This window comes from Arvicanthis niloticus, chromosome 11 (assembly GCF_011762505.2).
Source record: "Arvicanthis niloticus isolate mArvNil1 chromosome 11, mArvNil1.pat.X, whole genome shotgun sequence".
Taxonomy (NCBI): Eukaryota; Metazoa; Chordata; class Mammalia; order Rodentia; family Muridae; genus Arvicanthis; species Arvicanthis niloticus.
In genome coordinates this window covers 41,272,544-41,292,680 of record NC_047668.1, presented here as the reverse complement: position 1 = coordinate 41,292,680, position 20,137 = coordinate 41,272,544, and the positions used below count along the sequence as shown (strand labels likewise).

The 20,137-nt window shown below is 48.3% G+C and overlaps 1 protein-coding gene across 1 annotated transcript; it reads right to left on the bottom strand.

The window, feature by feature from the left end:
• Positions 1 to 2,192: 2,192 nt before the first annotated feature.
• Positions 2,193 to 17,614, bottom strand: Cys1 (cystin 1). The gene is made up of 3 exons (XM_034513949.2): positions 16,454 to 17,614; positions 4,473 to 4,525; positions 2,193 to 2,438 (listed from the first exon to the last, which is right to left on the bottom strand). Exons 1-3 carry the CDS (start codon positions 16,730 to 16,732, stop codon positions 2,333 to 2,335), a joined length of 438 nt encoding a protein of 145 aa, XP_034369840.1. The 5' UTR covers positions 16,733 to 17,614; the 3' UTR covers positions 2,193 to 2,332.
• Positions 17,615 to 20,137: the final 2,523 nt, after the last annotated feature.

Sequence of the window (20,137 nt, the reverse complement as noted above, 5' to 3'; positions counted from 1 at the left end):
ACCCTCTGATTACGTACAGCTGGACACGTGTCTGGGAAAGCAACGTGGGTAGCCAAACATGAAGCAGCAGTGCAGTATGGGACATAGGTGGATACCTGGTACCTGGGCAGTACAGGAAATGCTCCTGTAGGCCACAGTGATAGCCAACCTGCCTCTTGCAGCCTCTCTGGAGCCTGAGTTTCCCAGGGCCACAGTTTATCTGTTGGCACATACGAGGTTTGGCTAGCCACTGCTCAGTAGATCTTTTCTGGAACTCAGGGTTTTGTTTGGTTTGGGTTTTTTCCTTTAGATCTGAGAACGGCAGTGGCTTCTTAGGTTTCAGAAGGTGCACACTTCATGTTTGTGAATGTTAACTTCCGTGGGATATATTCTTTATGTCTTAGCACCTTGATCTCATTAAGGGTTTCCCCAGGAAACACGAGGCTACTGTCTTTCTCTCTTTTTATCCCCCATCCCCCCCTTAGTCAGATGAATGTCCCTATTGGAACAAACACATAACAGCTGTAAATATTTACAACATCAAGTTCAAAGCCTGATCCATCCTTCAGTAAAAAAAAACATGAACGTTTTTAACCTCTTTTAAAATAAGCATTTTTAATATTTGTGTTATTAAAGTAGAAACAGCTTTCATTTTCATAGTAAAAGAAGTCCTTTGGGCTCCAGTAAGATACAGTTGCTAGTTCTGGGAGGTTTTGACCCAACCCTCAGCTGACTGGTAGACACTCCATGGCTCTGGGCTCCAACTGTCTCCCAGTTGAGTACTCAAAGGCATTCTTGTCAAGTCACAAGTTTGTGGAATCATTTGCAGGTGACAGCAAAGGACTGTGGGTGTGGGGACGGTCTCAGTGACCATTCTTCCTTGGTTCCTGAGATACTGTAGGTTGTGTTCTGAGGATTCCTGGGCTGGCAGCTGTTCTCAGGAGAGGGAAGATACTGGTGGAGTCGCTGCCTTGGTCCGGGATGCAACGTAAGCCAAGACCTGTTTTGACTTTAGCAAAAGTTGTCGTTGTTCCCCGATTCTCTACCTCCTTTTCTGACAGACTCTCACAACATAGTCCAGGCTGGATTTGAACTCACTATGCAGCCTTAAGGTCTCAATAACCCTCTACCCTGATGACTGCAGCGATGTGGGCTTGTCCCTCCACTCACAGATCTACAAACCCTTCCTCTCAGCTGGTCAGGTGCTTTCACACCCGAGCAAGGCCAAGCAAGGCTCTACAGGACCACACAAACCCTTTTTGCCTGCCTTCCTTCCTTCCTTCCTTCCTTCCTTCCTTCCTTCCTTCCTTCCTTCCTTCCTTCCTTTGGCATCATTATTGTGACTACCTTCCACCCAAGCAGGAAAAGGAGAAGAGGCTCATGGTGTTAGCCAGACTGCCAGCCAGAGGGAAACTGGAGAGCAGCTGCCATGAAGACCTGCATGCATCCCCTCTCTCATCTCCATCACAGCTCTTTGCTCTGCAGGATGATGGATAAAAGCACAATGGGCTCTGGAAGATGGCAGGGCTGGAAGATGGAGCTGCCAGACTGATCAGGCTTAAAAGACCTCAGAGAACCTCCAGGATTCTCCCCAAGAGAGAAACTGAGAGGCCCAGAGAGGGAAGTGATGGCTAATGTAATACTGGGGTGCCAAAGCAGTCTGTGGTTCCCAGCCCTCTCTCTGCCTACTACATCCAAGCAGGGGAGCCTGTTACGCTGTGGCTTGGAGAAGCCTTCAGCACTCGGAAGGGAAAAGCCAAGTGATTCACTCAGGCCCTGAGTCCTTGCACCTGCAGCTGGCCATTGCCTCTGTACTGTCAAAAATGCAATCTCTGGACCTACCTAGACCTACACTCTTGGGATCTGCCTGCCACCTGTGCACTTAGGCCCTTCCATGTATGCACATGGAAAGTGATGTATCTAGAGGTAACTGCATCCCTCTGGAGAAATCTTAGTGTGGAGACAGAACATACTTTGGTGGAAACTTCTAGAGGCCTATGGCACAGATGCCAAGAGGTGTTGACCCTTCCCCACCTGGAAAGTGAGTAAGTAGGGCAAACAAACAGTTCAGAATTCAGGGGGAACCACGCAGCCAGGCTACCCATCCGAGTAAGAGGAGGTATGCACACACCTGTGGCCTGGTACCTACTTGTCCTCACTCTTGGTCTGCCAGGCCATCCATCGGCAGGACTCTGACCATGAATCTTAAAACATCAGTTTAGAAAGATAGTTGTATTTAGACGTGATTCCCCTCTGGCTAGGTCATGGGTAGGATAAGCTGGTGCCCTTGACTCTAGCCCAGCTCACAGACCTGCAAGGCCTGGTCAGTGGTACGCAGGGCCGCTCATCTGGCTCAGCGGCAATACTCCCGCTCAATGCTCGCCATGAGCTCTTCTTCGGAGTAATCATAGGAGATGGCCGACTGCCCTTCAGGTGTCTTGGGGCTGCTGCCTGGGGCTCTGTGGGTGAGAAATACAGACAGAGGTGGATGTCACCTTCAAACTCCCATCTCCTCTAGCAACCACAGTGGTCTTTAAGTGGTCTGTCCTAACATCTGAACCAAAACCCTCTACTCTGGAGACACCCAAATCTCTTTCCTACCCAACACATAGACATGACTCTTTACTCATATCTACTGTCATCCTCCTATTTTATCCACCAAGACCTGCAATGAGGGTGAAGCAGGCCAAGTCAGATGTCCAGACCCATCTGAGGTTCCTCGATGACCCTCCAAGAACCACATCCAGGACTCTGTATACTTCTCCAGAAACAGAGTGAGAGACCTGGGTAAGCTGCTTGACCTTTGGAGATCTGATTGCTGCCGAAGCATTTGCCTTTCCTACTGTGCCTACGGGGCAAAGGGGACACCCAAATGCTTTGGGGGAGGGCAGATCTCGGCTGCCTTGGGTGCACAGTAGCTGTATGACCCTAGAGTAGTCTCTTGCTGTCTCCATCAGTAAGCAGGAAGGACTGCATCCCAGGACAAACCAAAGGATGGCTAAGGTGCTGCTTGTGTCTGATACAAAGATGAAGACTTACGGGGGACTGAGCAGGAATGACTGCTTGTGAGTTGGTTGCAGCCTTGCAATCCTGGAATAGTAGTAGTGGCTACCCTTCCTGACTGTTCTTCTGGAGTCCCTACTGACTGCTGTCAGAGAGAAAGGAATACAAGGGCCCACTATACCCTCAGAACAATCTTTCAGAGCTGTGCAGAAAGTTGGCTTTCTTGCCATTCTGGAGAACCTCAACAGGAACAAGCCCTTCTAGGCCTGCCCCTGCCAGCCTGCCTCTGCCAGCCCCTGGCACTAGTAGATGTGAAAGCTGAGCCAGTGAGAGCTGAAGCAGTTGGCATCCAAGATGGCTGTGAAGTGGCTATAGACTCCTCACACTTCCTCTCCCACTATGTATGCTGATATCCCTGCAGGTTGATACCCAGAGAGGAAGGGGCAGAAGAGACATGGACCAGCAGAGGAGTCTGACAGAGCAGCGCTGTGTCCCGTGCACTCTAAGGACTAGAAGCACTGAGATTCTTCTGTGTGTGTGTGTGTTTATGTGTATTTACTTATTTGCATGTGCATATGTGTATAAGGGCTCGTGCCCTGGCATACACTAGAGGTTGGAGGACAGTGTGTAGATGTTGGGTTGTCCCTCTCTATCATGTGGGTTCTGGAGACTAAACTTAGGTTGTCAGACCTGGTGGCAAGTGCCTTTACCTATGGAGCCGTCTTGCTGCCTCTCCCATTTTATCTCTGTGTCGGGCAGTGAACCTATGGCGTTGCACATGCCAGGCAAGCTCCCACTAAACTGTGTTCCCAGCCTCTGAGGAGTTTCAAAGGCAGAGTCCAGGGCTCTGGGACACTACTTGCAGGGTTTGGGGTGGGTTTTGTTGTTTTTTTGTTTATTTGTTTGTTTATTTTAGACAGTGTCTCACTGTGTAGCCTAGAACTTGCTATATAGACCAGGCTGGCCTGAAACTCTTGCCTCTGTTTCTGCCTCTGTGTCCTAAGGGCTAGGATTAAAGGCTGGGCCACCAGCCTGGCAGCACCGCACGTGAAACTTGCAGGAGTTTTAAGTGCATTTTTTTTTTTTTTTTTACTGTTTTGGAGCAGCAGTAAAGTCCTTACAGCAAAGGACCATTTTTTACAGATAAAACCATGGGATACAGCCAGACACCCAAGTGTGTCTGAACAAACCTGAAGGGTCCAGAGTGGCCACAGAGAAGCCAGATCATGTGGGAGGGAGGAAGAAAGGGAGGGAAGGAAGAAGGGAGGGAGGGAAGGAACCAGGAAACCAGAAAGCTAGGTCAGGTCCGGAGGAAGCTCAGAGCTGCTGTGGGTACTAGGCTCGGAAGCCACCCTTCATGGCCCTTGAGGGCACAGCTCAACATGTTGAGAGCCTCCCTGGCATGTGGACAGGGGACTGGAAGGCTCTAAGTGGCTGGAAAGGCAGCACTTTAGGCTCATGGAGGACACTGCCCTCCTCCCCATACTCACTCAGAGGCACAGCTGTCTTCGGGGTCATCCTTGACCTTCTTCTCTGGGGACACCTTGAGCAGGAAGATAGGAAAAGGCATCAGAAAGTTGTCACCAGTGTAGTGGATTAACACTCCAGCTTTATGGAAGAGACAACAGCCACCATGTTTAAATCAAAGTCTGTAAACATCAGAATGGAGAAGTTTCCCTCGGACCCTGGAGCCCCAGTTACCCATTTTGCAGTCAAGAAAACTGAGGCTGTATGTACTGGCTGGGTTTGTGTCAACTTGACACAAGCTGGAGTTATCACAGAGAAGGGAGCTTCAGTTGAGAAAATTCTTCCATGAGATCCAGCTGTAAGGCATTTTCTCAATTAGTGATCGAGGGTGGGAGGGCCCCTTGTGGATGGTGCCATCTCTGGACTGGTAGTCTTGGGTTCTATAAGAAAGCAAGCTGAGCATGCCAGGGGAAGCAAGCCAGTAACACCCCTCCATGGCCTCTGCATCAGCTCTGCCTCCTGACCTGCTTGAGTTCCAGTCCTGACTTCCTTTGGTGATGAACAGCAATGTGGAAGTGTAAGCTGAATAAACCCTTTCCTCCCCAACTTGCTTCTTGGTCGTGATGTTTGTGCAGGAATAGAAACCCTGACTAAGACACTGTGGGAGAGACGTATAAAACTCATAAATGAACAAACAAACAAATAAATAAGGAAACAGCAGCACTGAGGTCAGATCTCCTGCCCCCCAACTACTACCATGTGGGGTCCATTCTGTCTCTCACCTCAAGACACCAGTGTCCCAATGTGCCTAGCATCAGACCATCCTATCTCCATCTCCAGGAACCATATCACCCAGCCTCAAGAGCCTTGAACCTTCCCTTCAGCAAGTATGCACTAAATTCGTGTCTAATCTGGGCACACACCTGTAATCCCAGCATGTGGGATGCTGAGGCAGGAGGAATGCTGCAAGTTTAAAACCAGCTTAGGCTTAAGAGTGAGAATTTAGCCGGGCGGTGGTGGCACATGCCTTTAATCCCAGCACTTGGGAGGCAGAGGCAGGCAGATATCTGAATTCTAGGCCAGCCTAGTCTACAGAGTGAGTTCCAGGACAGCCAGGACTACACAGAGAAACCCTGTCTCAAAATAAGACATATGTGGAGCTGGAGAGATGGCTGAGCGGTGAAGAGCACTGACTGCTCTGCCAGAGGTCCTGAGTTCAATTCCCTGCCACATGGTGGCTCACAACCATCTGCAATGGGATCTCATACCCTCTTCTGGTGTGTCTGAAGATGTCTACAGTGTACTAACACATAAATAAATCATCACACACACACACACACACACACACACACACACACATATAATTTTTAAAAAGTACTGTGAGCAATGTATACATTGCTTGTAGGTGACCTAGCCTAAAGCATTTTGTTATAGCAACTTGAAGGAACAGTAATGCAGATCAGGGTTTAAAACAACAACAACAAAACCTAAAATCCTCTAGGACAAAAGTCTCAGGGAAGGACTGGTCACCTAGAGCCAAGAAGGAAGTAGGTGAGATAGCAGCAGGCTGCTCTGCTCTGTGGCAGCCTGGAGACCACAGTCAGAATGCTCCAGGAGGTGGGAGAGCAGTTTCGAATTTGTAATTCTGTTCTAGAATCCATTAGCATAAGCTAAAAAAAAAAATCAAACATTCAATTTATCAGCCATTACCTTTTCTGGGGAAAGTGTGTGTGTGTGTGTGTGTGTGTGTGTGTGTGTGTGTGTACATGTACACATATAGGGGGTGTGTATATGTGATACCTATGCACATCCATGTATAAACAGGACAGCTTGAAGTCAAGTGTCTACCTCTATCACAGTCTATTTTTCTATTGTTTTAGCCAGGGTCTCTCACTAAACCCAGAGCTCAAATACTGACAAACTGGCTGGCCAGTGGGCTCCAGGGACATTCTGTCACAATCCCCAAAACATTTAAGGTTATTGATGCAAACTGCCATATCCAGATTTTACATTGGTGCTGGGGAATCTGAACTCAGACCCTCATATTTGCACACAGACACTCTGCTCACCGACCCTTCTCCCCAGCCTCCAGGAAAGATTTTGAAAGTTGTTTTGTTTTTGTTTTAACCTAGATAGACGTTGATGGAGACATTGCTCAGTAAGTAGTTGTGATGGCTATTCTTGGTTGTCAACCTGACTACATCAGAAAGAATTACAATCCAAAACTAAAGGGCACACCTGTGAAATTGTTTTGCTTGGTTTGAGGTGTGTGAATCCACCTCTGGTCCAGACCTCTGAGGTAGGAGGACATACTGCCTTTGAACCAGAACTTGAGGCAAGAAGACACATCTTGTTGTTGTTTGGGGTTTTCTTTCTTTCTTTCTTTTTTTCTTTCTTTCTTTCTTTCTTTCTTTCTTTCTTTCTTTCTTTCTTTCTTTCTTTCTTTCTTTCTTTCTTTCTTTCTTTCTTTCTAGAACTAGCTCTGTAGACCCAGGAAGACATACATTTAATCTGGGCCACATCTTCTGCTGGAAGCCTATATAAAAACATGGAAAACGCTGGGCAGTGGTGGCGCACACCTTTAATCCCAGAACTTGGGAGGCAGAGGCAGGCGGATTTCTGAGTTCAAGGCCAGCCTGGTCTACAGAGTGAGTTCCAGGACAGCCAGGGCTACACAGAGAAACCCTGTCTCAAAGAAAAAAAGAAAGAAAGAAAAAAACATAGAAAACAAACAAACAGACACTAAAGAAAAAGGAAGCGTTTGTTCTTTGACTTCTTTCTTTCCCCTTGCTAGCAAGTCCATTCCTTCGTTGGCACTAGAGCCTACTTCTTTAGAATTCCAGTGTCTACTGAAGACCAGCTGAGACATCCAGCCTTGCAGACTGAGCAGCTTCGAGATTCTTGGACTTTCCATTTGTAGCCCACTGTTGTTGGATTAGTTGAATCATAGCCTGCAAGTGATTTTTTGTTTGTTTGTTTTTTGTTTTTTGTTTTTCGAGACAGGGTTTCTCTGTGTAGCCCTGGCTGTCCTGGAACTCACTCTGTAGACCAGGCTGGCCTCGAACTCAGAAATCCGCCTGCCTCTGCCTCCCAAGTCCTGGGATTAAAGGCATGTGCCACCACTGCCCGGAACCCTGTAAGTGATTCTAATAGATCTTCCTTCTATACATGTAGAAAAAGAGATTCATTCTATATGTTCTGTTCCTCTAGAGAACCCTGACTAATACCGCAGTGTAGACTAAGAGTGCATCTGGGTTTGGTTACCACACTCATGTGTCAGCTTGGAACTCCCTGTAACTCCAGCCCCAGGGGATTCAATGCTACCTTCTGGCTTCCAGAGGCGCCTGTGTGCTTACGCTGCATATAAACACACACAAGCACATACGCATACAAATAAGTAAATAGTATTTTTAAGTCTATCTGAGGATAATGTCATACACCAGTCATCCTAGCACTCAGGAAGCCGAGGCAGGGGGATCAGGAGTTCAAAGCCATTCTCGGCTGCAAAAGGAATTTGGGGCCAGCTACATAAAACCCTGCCTCAAATACCAAAGAAAACAAAACACTTTACCTGTAGTAAAAATACACATTCCCTACATTTTTTTCTAGTTCAGTTATTTCCAAGCGTGTCCTGTGTCGCTTAAGCACGCTCACACTGTTACACACCAACTGGCCACACGGCTCTTCATCCTGCTGAGCTGAAAGTTCACTAAACACTAATTCCCCACGGCCTCTCCCGGCCCTTGATAACCACCATGGTCAGTGTTTCCCATCTTTGAATTTGCCCAGTCTGAGTAGCTACAGGTAGACACTCCTATGCATTTGTCCTTTGGTGACAGCACACTGCCTTTAAGGCACATCCGTCTATGGGGCAACATCTGACAGAACCCATCCTGCCCCATGGATAGTCCTCCGTGTGGCTGCTCCATCTACCTGCAGATAGACATGGTGGTGCTTCCAGCCATGTGTGAGCTGCAGTGGTAATGCTTCTGTGAACATGCCGTGAAACAACCTCTTTGGACGACATTTTCCATCCTTCTGGGTGTACATGAAGTTTCTGTCTCACGTTCACACCAATCTGCCCCCCTACAGCTTTCCATAAGCTTTAGCTGTCGGTCCTGCTGCAACTGGTCTGTTTGTTTTTTATGAAGGCCTCTTACATCTATATCTTCAGTTTAGCTTCCGTTGGAGCCAGCTTTGCTGTCATCTGCTGGGCTGCTTGTCCTCTCATTAGGATTGTAAGGTTTGTTATGGTTTCTGACCAGGCAGGTGACAGGATCCAAGGTGGAATCCAGCACCAACATCAACCCCCAGACCTGCTGCTTATAGGAATACCTGCTTGATGATAGCAGGGGGTCACTACCTTCCCTGGAGACAGCCAGGATGACAAAACCCTATTGCCATGTGAACTGTGCTCTTAGAACTTGGATCAGACGAGCCACGTTCTGGCTGTTTCCATGAGGGCTCCAACTTGTTCCATCTGTCCACTTCTCACCTCTGTTTCTCTTTGAGGCCGTGTTTTGATACATGGCACTTTCTCCGGCCAATTTGTTTAAGCCTTGAACTTGACTGCCACAGGTGGGAAATACATTAGCTCCCTCCTGGAACACGAAGTCTTGCCGCAGCCAAGGAAGACCTTGAAGGAAAGGCAGAGACAGAGAGGTGGAGCCTCCTCTCCAGCCCACTGGATGGCTGCTACCAGCTGCTCACACTCACATCTGGACCAACAGAGCATGAGCTGGGGCCACGGGAATTGTGCTGAGCTCAAGGTGTAGGTGCGCTTGTGAGTGTGCCCCTAGTGGTAGGAGTGGGCATAGCTCTCCTCACCATCTCAAGAAGGCTTTAGACAAACAAGCACAGCCATGCAAAGAAACAGAACCTGAGGAGCTGAAAAGGCAGCATCTCCTCAGGTCTCCTTGGACTCTTACAAGTAAGTGTGTGCGTGTGTGTATATACACTTGTAAGTGTGCACCTGTGTATATGTATTTGTAAGTGTGCTCTTGTGTGTACACACATATGTGTGTACCTGTATGTAAGGTTTTGAAGGGTTTTTTTTTTTTTTTTTTTTTTTTTTTTTTTTTTTTTTTTTTTTTTTTAGAAATATAGTCTACTTTACTTACCAAAATATATCCTGCATCTTCTATGGAATGTTCTCCCCTTAATTGATCAGCTTTGTATGTATAGTGTGTACGTGAGCACGAATGTACTATATGTACAATGGATATAGGGCACTGCAGGTGGTACAATTTCCTACAGTCTTCATAAACATGTGGTACAATTTCCTACAGTCTTCATAAACATGCAGCCACACCCACTAAACCTAGGGCATAAGCAAGCTCACAACCCCCCTCCCCCCACACACACAACACGTTCTCAGCTCTGCTCCCTTCTTCCCCGCCCCTCCCCCAGGAAGCTCCTGATCTACTCTGCCACGGCAGACAGGCCTCCAGAGGAATGGAAGCCTCAGTATAGACCATCTGACTTCTTTCTCTTAGCACAGTGATGGTCACCCGTACTGTCCGATGCACTCCTGTTTATTCCCGTGTGCTTGTAAGTCGTCTTCTCTATGAATTATCTTCCTTTAAATCCCAGGTTGGTTGGTTTGGTCGATTTTTACATTTAAATTTTTTTTTAATTAAAAAAAATTTTTTTAAGCTGTGCAAACTTGAACACATTACAGACAGAAAAGTATTAAGGAGCCCTTCAGAACTTAACCTACCAGGGCAGTTTTCAGGATTTTACCAGTCAGATTCCGCTCTTCACCACTAGAGAGCGCTAGTCTTCCAGCACACTGGTCCGCGTCGGTGGCCTCTTGGGAAGTGTTCTCTTGGCTTCACAGAAAGCCCCAGTCCTCCATAACCACCACTAAATCCCAACAGCAAGCGAGGCACATGTGGTACCTTCTCCTGGGGCTCCTCCATCCCTGACCCTAACAGAGCTGGAAAACCCACGGAGGGATTAGGGCCCATCTGTGCCTTCCCGCCCCTAGGAACTGCACCCCTAGCTTTTAAATATCGTACTCCTGGTATCCTACTGATGCTACAATCTCCCAGGATCCTGCCCCTATGATCGGAGAGGAGCATCTGCCTTCCTATTTTCTTTTCATTTTAAAATTGTTTCTATTCGGAATTGACTTTTTTTTTTTTTTTTTTCAGACAGAGTCCTACCATACAGCCTTGGCTGGCCTAGAGCTCCCTATATAGACCAAGCTGGCCTCAGACTCACGGAAATCTGCCTGCTTCTGCCTCCCAAGTGCTGGGATTACAGGCCAGCACCATCACAGCCTGGCTTAGAAAGAAAACAGAAGTGGTTTCCCATTTCTGGGTTTCTGGTGGAACGTGCCATTCTTTTATCAAGGGCTGGGCTCCTGCAGTGCCCTTTGCCATCTGTCACAATGAGGAGACTTCCTTTGCCTGGGGTTTCTCCAGTCCTTGACAGCTCCTGCTCCTTCCTCAGAGCCTCCTTGTTGCAGCATGGACCCCCTTCTGTGACCCGCCCCCACCCCCAGCATTGTGTGAGTTCTCAGAATCAGCCAAGTGCTTTGCTCTTCTTGATGTGCCATGGAGACTTCAGACTTCACTTCATGCTATTTACAGGTGTGATTTTTGCTCTGGCCTTGACTGCAGACAGACTGGTGCTGTCTGGAAGCTCTTTGTTTTGTTTTGTTTTTGCTGTGAGTCCAGCATCCTTAAGTCCCTCTGGCAAGTCTGCTTTGCAGCTGTGAGCTTCTTCCCTTTAGATTCCACAGCAGTGCCAGCCATGATCACCCTTAAGTCACCCTCGAATGGTGGCAACAGACAAGACTCCTCCAGTCCCTTTTAGCTACAAAAAATATGAAACTATGAAATTTTGCAAAAGTGGTGAACAAGATATCGTTCAGCCCCAGGAGAAAGTAACACACACGCACACACACACAAACTCAGTGGCAGTGTTGCTCTATGGTTTCCCTAGGTCACCACTGATTGGGATTTGCAAGGCAGAGGAGGAAGGTAACAGTTACTACCCAGCACTAAAAGTACTGAATAGATGGTTTGAGAACTGAACCAGTTACTTCTCTAAAAGTACCCACCACCATCACCAGTGCAGCCTACTCTGGGACTGAGATAGCCCAGTCTCTCTCTCTCTCCCTCTCTCTCTCTCTCTCTCTCTCTCTCTCTCTCTCTCTCTCTCTCTCACACACACACACACACACACACACGCACGCACACAAACACTATGGCACTGTAACAAACATCTGAAAAGGTGAGAGAGCACTTTAGTTCCCTGCCCCCACCCTCCACAGATGAAACAATATTATACAGCTCATTTTACCCAGGAAGAGGCCGACTGATTGACAGGGGCTCCGCTGAATCCTTCAAGATTACTAAATGGCTTTTAAAAACATATTCAAATCCCTAGGTGTACTCAGCTATACTCAGCTTTCCCCCTCTGCAGAATTTGGAGTTTCAAATACCCCAACTAATACTACTGATGTTCAAGTTCTAGTGACTCTGGGAAAGGATTTCTGCCTTGAGCACTTCATGTGGCCATGAGATTAAAAATTAATCCAAAACAGTAGCAGAAGAGGGGGGTTGGGTCCATGACTTAAAGGCCGGGGATTTGAAAGACTATCTCACATCCCTTAAAATATGTAAGAATACCCTACAGGGAAAATGTGTTTATGAGATAGTTCAAGTAGGACAATTCAAAATAGAATTACACAAATATACAGATACACACACATAAAAGAAAAGAGTTAGAAACAGTATCCCTACCTTTGATTTTTTTTTCTTATAACTCTCAATTTGACAAAACTAAAACAACAAACAAATGCAACCTCAAAAATTGTCTACATAGGGACTGGAGAGACAGCTCAGCAGTTAAGAGCACTGGCTGCTCTTTCAGAAGTCAGGAGTTTAATTCCAAGCAACTAAAACTGTATCTTTTATTTTTACGATTTTACACATTATTTGTGTCTGTGTCTGTGTGGATTTGAGCAAGTGCAGTGTCCTCAAAGACCAGAAGGTAGCATCAGATCCCCTGGAACAATGGTTCTCAACCTGAGAGTCACAACTCCCCTAGGGGCTCCAATGACCCTTTCACAGGGGTCATATATCAGATATCTTGCATATCAAATATTTACATTAAAATTCATAACAGTAGCAAAATTACAGTTATGAAGTAGCAATGAAAATAATTTGATGGTTTGGGGTCACCCCAACATTAGACACTGTATTAAAGGGTTGTAGCACTAGCACTGCACTGGAGGGAGTTACAGGGAGGTCTGAGCAGCCTGACATGGGTGCTGGGAACTGAACTTGAGTCCTCTGCAAGAGCAGGAAAAACTCAGAACCAGTGAGCCACCCTTCTGGCTCTCTAGAACTGTCGTCCAGTATAAGATTCAGGAGAACTGGCTGGCTGACCAACTCAGCTACCACCCAGGCTCAGATCCACAGCTTTGAGTTGGCCCATCCCAACATATGCCCCATCTAGGAACTCCTGGAGATGTGAAGGGACAACAGTGCCATGGCACAGGGCAACAGCAGGCCATCTGAGAGGAGTCCTGGTGAGGATCCAACATTGACAGTGTAGCAGAGGCCAGAGGCCTGGAACCAGGCCAATGATTCACGGCCATGAATATTTGCAAATAAAGAAGTGTGGGCAAAAGGGTGACACTGTGGGGCACACTGTGACACAACACAGCTTCCATGACAAGATGTTTGTTTAGGTTTTGGGGAGTTATGGGGGGAGGTTGCAAGGGCAGATAGGAAGGGACAGGGAGATGAGTGGGATTGGGGTGCATGATGTGACATTCACAAAGAATCAATAAAAATGTTTTCTTTTTTTTTTTTTTTTTTTTAAATCCAGTATAGAGGGGGGCAGTGGTAGCGCACACCTTTAATCCCAGCACTTGGGAGGCAGAGGCAGGCAGATTTCTGAATTTGAGGCCAGCCTGGTCTACAGAGTGAGTTCCAGGACAGCCAGGCTTACACAGAGAAACCCTGTCTCGAAAAACAAAACAAAACAAACAAACAAAAATCCAGCATAAAGGGCTGGAGAGATAGCTCAGTGGTTAAGAGCACTGACTGTTCTTCCAAAGGTCCTGAGTTCAATTCCCAGCACCCACATGGTAGTTCACAACCATCTGTAATGGGATCTGATGCCCTCTTCTGGTGTATCTGAAGACAGCTACAGTGTACTCACATACATAAAATAAATAAATAAATCTACAAAAAATCCAGTGTGACACTATATTCAGGATGATGATTCAGGGGTATGTGTAACCAGCCCCTAAAGCACCCCAGTCAACAGTGGTCAAAATCATTTTTCCTTGTTTTCTCATGGAATGAAAGATCAGAGTCAGGGCCTTGAACATGCTGGGCAAGTCCTTTACTGTCGAGCTAGCCCTTAGTCCAGTGTTCAGTGAAGTGTTTAAATGAAGGCCCTTAAAAGGATTGTCATTTAATCTTGATGTTCTTATTAACAAGAAAAAAGAGGGGGAGCACCTTCTCCTAAGGGTTAGAGGATTATGAATATAAGGAAACATTTTATTTTTCCATCCCAATAAAATAATAGGGAAAGTGTGTTCATGCCCAGTCAAAGGATCCTTTTTGCTTGGGGACACGTTCTTTCAAACATTCTGAAGGAAGGCCATTTTCCGTGGATGATTGTTGAACTTACAGTTCTTTCCTAGCTCAGTGGTAAGTTACTAATACAGAGTCCTGTAAAATGTACAGCCCCTGAGGGAATCCGTTACAGACGAGGGCAAGCTACCTAGCACAGAAGCTTGGGCTCCAGGCTCTAGTACATGCAGTGTTTTTAAAAGCAGGGGCCTCTCTTTCTGACTTTGTCTCTCTAGACCTGAACACCCTCTTAGGACTCTGGGACTCATTCATTAGTTTGAGAAACATTCACGGTAAGGAGACACATCTGAGGCAACCCCCCCCCCCCCCAAAAAAAAAGTAACCATTGCTCTGATGTCATGCCTTTTTTTTGTTTTTGGTTTGGTTTTTTTTGTGTGTGGTTTTTTTTGTTGTTTTTTTTTTGTTTGTTTGTTTTGTTTTGGTTTGGTTTGGTTTTTCGAGACAGGGTTTCTCTGTATAGCTCTGGCCGTCCTGGAACTCACTCTGTAGACTAGGCTGGCCTTGAACTCAGAAATCCGCCTGCCTCTGCCTCCCAAGTGCTGGGATTAAAGGCGTGCACCACCACCGCCCGGCACATCATGCCTTTCTTTCTGTTTTTCTCAAGACAGGATTTTTCGGTGTAGACCTTGCTGTCCTGGAACTCACTCTATAGACCAGGCTGGCCTCAAACTCACAGAGATCTACCTGCATCTGCTTCCTGAGTGTTGGGCTGGGATTAAAGGCATGCACCACCCATTCCCTGACCACATTTTATTTCTTGAACCTACCTCCTCACGCCTCTCTGCTACCCCTTGGGTTGAGGACTTGGTCAGTTAGACATCCAGAGAAACCCTGCTGCATCACGGTGCCCCAAGCTTTCTTCTGTCTGATCCACCCTTCTCCTGCTGTTGAGTAATATCTCAACAACACAAAAATCTCACCCTCTTCAGTCTTCAAATGCACATTTCATTCTCAACGAAGTCTATACCCCTGACATAGCAAGACATAGCAGAAGGCCTTTTCACCCCATATCCCAGCCTGTGCCCACCATCATGGTCACACAGAGACTCCTCTTCACTTCTGTTCATGTCCTCTGACTTTTTCAGACTCAAGTTAATCTGCCCTTGATTGACTTGAGTCTGTCTGACAAGAGCATGTCTGTCACTCCTCCTGTGGGCTCCTCAGACTGAGGCTTCTCCCTTCCCCCTGGATCCCAGACCAGCGCTCTGGGCAGCTGTCTTTGTCCCTGATAGCTAATGCGAGCCCCACTTACTAGGGGCTGTAGCAGTGGCTGGGACTTCCTGTCTCTGTTGTATTCTTCCAGGCTGATACTCCGAAAGACAGAGGGGAAATCCGTTTATTTCCAAACCTTTGGAAGTTTCCCAAGCGCTTGAAAATGACGCTGAAAAATTGTTTCCTTGCTATGTCAAAATCTCCCCCCAGATCCCTGACTGTTTATCCAGTGTTGGTGTTACATAACTGTAGGCTGATGTAGTCTTAGAGGAATCCCATTATATAATTCAGTCCTCACCACAGCTCACTTGTCCTGTTATAAATCTCAACTGGGCAATGGGAAGGAGAGACAGGACAGAGAGAGCTTTGTACCCGGGGCTTCCCACCATCCCAGTGGCCTTGCTCGTCTGGTAGCTGGGACCAAGAAGAGATTCCCTCCACCTCTGCTGGCCTGCAGAAACCTCTGGCTCCAAATACTGTCTTTGGCTTCCTCTTCCAGCCAGGAGCAGCTAAGACCCGTTCTGATTTTTAGCTCTGTAGCAGTAAAGACGTGCCAACCCAGCAAAGACATGTTTTTCTAGAACAGCGGGGGTGTTATTACAAGTGTTCAGCAAGAGAGGATAAGGAAGCTAAGAGAGTCAAAGCATCTTAAAAATAGCTTGTAATATGGGAATTGCCTGGCCAGCCAAAGATCCAGATGTGTTCGATGCAGCAGGGCGGTTTCCAACCACTGTTTGGCAGGTGGTCCACCCACTTATCGCCTCCTCCCACCGTATTCCCTGATGGCCAAAGCAGAGGCCCTTACTGCTCAATTCCCACCTGGACTGTAAGGATGCTGCAGCTGGACCGCATGCAGCCCCACTGGTAAAGGAAAGCAAGCCCTGAGCCAGAAGAAAGTTCTAGGTGTTTCTGCCAACTGTTGTTTGTACTTGCTCTTTTACGATTGTCTCTGTAAGTCGCCCCGAAACAGAGACAGTATTGGGTACCCACCCAGGAGGCAGAGTGAGAATATGCAGGAGTGAGGATAAGGAAGGGGCACAAAACCCTATAAGGGACTTGGGACACTCTGGGTGAGCTGGGGACAGAGGTGCCAAGTAGAGACAGAAGCTTGGGTGGGAGGACACTAGGGGTGCAGAGGGATGAGTGGAGGGACCGGCCCCCACACTCACCGCGGGTGGGAGCCGGGCGGGGCCTCGTGGGGTCTGCTCCTGGGGCCCCCAGGCCTCCGACTCGGCCAGCAACTCGTCCAGCAGGCGCAGGGTCTCCTCCCGGCCGCCGGGGGGCGTCGCGGGGCGGGGGTCACGGCTGCTCTCCTCCTGCGTTGTGGCCGTCGGGGCCTGGTCAGCCGCGCCGCCCTCCGAGGCTGTCTCTCCCGGGCCTGTCTGGCGCTTGTCAGGGCTGCGCCGCCGCCTCGGGATCCGGCCGCTCCGGCTGCTGCCGCTGCCCATGGCGCGCACCCAGCCTGGAGCGCGCAGCCGGGGAGCCGGGCGGGACTGGGGCGGGAGCGCTACGGGCGGGATGGGGCGAGGGAGCAGCAAGGGGGATTCTAGAGGACTGAGCGGCGGGTGGCGCGATGGAGCGATGGGGGGAGTCGCGGGGGACGGGGGAGATGGGAGATGGGGGGAGCGGGAGGAGTCACCGGGGGCGCGGAGATGGGAGAGACAGGGACGCAAGGGCGATCTGGGAGCCTGGAGGAGGTAGAGGCAGCTAGGGGAGGGGGGCGCTCCTCAAGGGGAGAATGGGAGGATGGGGAAAGACAAGAAGGAGATGAAGGACGGGGTGGGGCGGGGGTAGCGTCGAGGGACAGGGAGAAAATGGGGAAGGTGATCCTGGGGGGAGAAGGGTAAGGGGGATGAGGAGAGGGAGACACTAAGGAGGTGGAAAGTTTGGGGTAGGGTGGTACTGGAGGGAGGTGCAACAGGGTTAATGTATGGAAGGAAGCCTTAAAGGGTGCAGGGTGGGTAGACTGGTGGAAGGGAAATCAGGGCGAGAGGATCATCTTGGGGAAGTTTGGGCGAGCCTCATGGAGCACGGGTGGGAGTCATGATGGGAGCAAGGGGACCAAGACACCGGCTGAAGGAAGCCGGGGATGAAAGACAGAGGACTGCTTGCAGCAGAGCCAGATGCCAAGGGAAGGGGAAGATCAGGAGTCAGGGTTGGAGAGTAGCGCTGACAGAAAGGAGGTCGTTGGGACTTCAGGTACAGGTCTGAGACAGCAGAGGCAAAGTGAGCGGGGGAGGGAGACAGAAAAGGAGAGCCGGAGAAGTGAGAAAGAGAATTTCTAGGGGAGGGGAGCCCTTCAGGGTGGGCCGCCTGAATGCGGGTTGAGAGGCGTGTACCAGAGCCCTGGGCGGGGCACACTGAAGGGGCGTGTCCCTAGGCAAAGACTCTAGGGTATGCGTGTGAACCTGAGAGGGAAGGCTGTGCAGGAGACTGGAGGATTGAGATCCCGGGGCGGGTCAGGGTGAATTTAGAGGTTGAAAGAAGTCCTTCCTCTTCACTCCTGTCTGACCTCCGATTGGAGTTCCTCTAGCCGGTTCACCGCAGGCTATGGCTTCCTTTTCTCCAGGTATAGCTCTGGTTACCAAAACTGTCACCACCAAGGTTCCTACAGGCCTGGGGCGACCCTGGCTTGGCTAGATTTGTGCTTTTATGGGACAATTTCTGGAGGCTTACCCATAGGCTGATTCTTTGCCTGGTTCCCTTCCAGCGCTTTCCAAGGCAGGGTGGTTTAAATACTCTGAGTTTAGTTTTCTCTGGTTTTGACTTGCCAATAACCCCCATCCGTACTGGCCAACCCAATGTGAAAGTGGAATTTGGGGCTAAATTCTCCCAACCCAACAGTGGCATGAAATTTTACTATTTTCATCACCGCAGGAACAGACGTTAAAAACCTATGCCCACGGAAGTGGGATACACACGAGACCACATCTGTGTGGTGTGTTTGTATTACCAAGAGAACTAGAGAAAAGCAAGTGTTTACACTTCCCCTTCCTTTTTAAAATGGGATTTGTTGGTCATCCAGATGTAGGGGATGAGGCCACATGCATGACTTGATGACATTTGGGTGTTCCGAGTGTACAGACGTGTCTAGGTTAGAGATTACTGACATAAATTTTCTCTTTATGAAAACAAATCTCATCTTCAAGCCGGGGGGGGGTGGGGGGGGAGGGAAACTCAGAGAGAGAGAATTTTTCTTGAACAAAGTTCAACTCAGTTTAATCATTTAAAAGAAAACATGTTTTACTCCTTCCCGAGTAGAGTCTAGTCATGTGACTCCGGGTTTAAATATAGCCAGAGCTCCTGTGTTCTCCAAAGCAGCCAAATTTTTCTTGCTACTCTTGACTTCAACTGTTTCCCCCAGACTTGTCTCCGTAGCTATGCTTGCACAGGAGTCCTGCCAAAGCCCGTGTTCTCTCTGAGATCACGTATAATGTCAGCTACATTTGGAGCCCTGGCTTCCGTGAGAGTCTGGAAGGCCTAGACAGAGGGAGGCGTCGCACCGCATGTCTGTCATCCCAGTACTCATGAAGCAGAGGCAGAGGATTAGGGGATTCAGGTCATCTCCAGGTATACTTTCTTAGCAAGTTTGAGGGGATAGTCTGGACCGCAGGAGCCCATCTGAAAACAAAACCCACACTGATACTGAGCTAGCAGGCAGCCTCCAAGATAATTTTTAAGGGCAGAGAAAAGTGTGCCTAGAGTGAGCTAGTCCCAGGAATCTCAAAGAATAAAAGACTAAACTTCCGGCCATGAGTCTCACGGCCACACGTAGACTTTTGGTTTGGTTTTGTTTGGTTTGAGACAGGGTCTCAGTTTGTGACTCTGGCTCTCCTGGAACTCATTATGTAAACTAGGCCAACCTCAAACTCACAGAGATCTGCCTGCCTCTGCCTTTTGAGTGCTGGGATTAAGGGCTCAGGCCACTAGGGCTGTCTCCAATACCCAGGCGTCTTTCTATGGAGATTATGGATGGTTGCTGGTGAAGGCGGTTGGAGCATGAGGTTCAGCTGGAGCGCTCTCAGATTAACTCTGAAAACAAGAACCTGTACTGGTTAGTTTACGGTCAATTTGACATAAACTGGTTTGTCTGAGAAGAAACCTCAATTATGAAAACACCTCCATCAGATTTGCTGTAGGCAAGTCTGTGGGGGCATCTTATTAATTAATAATCGTGTGGGGCTGGGAGGTATAAGTATGGTTTGAACAGGTATGGCTCCCATAGACTCCTACGTTTGAATGTTTGGCCCATAGGGAGTGGCACTATTAGGAGGTGTGGCCTTGCTGGAGTGGGTGTGGCCTCTGAGGATGTGTATCACTGTGGGGGAGGACTTTGAAGGCTCATATGCCCAAGCTCCGCCCAGCATGGCACTTAGTCTGCTGCCTGTGGATCAAGATATAGAACTCTCAGCTCCTCCAGCACCATGTCCGCCTGCATGCCACCACACTTCCCACTGTAATGATGATGCATTAAACCTCTGAAACTGTAAGCCAGTCCCTATTAGGTATTTTCCTTTTTAAGAGTTGCCATGATCATGATGTCTCTTCACAGCAATAAAATCTAAACCAAGACAATAAGAAAATAAACTGAGCAAGCCCTGGGGAGCCCGCCAGTGAGCAGTGTTCCTCCACGGTCTCTGCTTCAGCTTCTGCCTTCCAGTTCCTGCCCTGACATTTTTCAGTGATGGACTTATGACCTGGGATGTGTAAGCAAGATAAACCCTTCTCTCTCTTTCCCAACTTGCTTTTGGTCATGGGTTTAATCGTAGCAGCAAAGAAACCTAGTTAGGACAGAACATACTTTCCAGCCCAGGATATCCTTTCAATAAACTGATTCACTGGGTGTGATGATG

Coding starts and splice junctions, on each gene's coding strand:
- Cys1 (XM_034513949.2), bottom strand. CDS start 16,732: ATGGGCAGCGGCAGCAGCCGGAGCGGCCGGATCCCGAGGCGGCGGCGC. Junction 4,526..16,453: donor CCGCCCGGCTCCCACCCGCG/GTGAGTGTGGGG, acceptor TTCCTGCTCAAG/GTGTCCCCAGAGAAGAAGGT. Junction 2,439..4,472: donor GAAGACAGCTGTGCCTCTGA/GTGAGTATGGGG, acceptor TCTCACCCACAG/AGCCCCAGGCAGCAGCCCCA.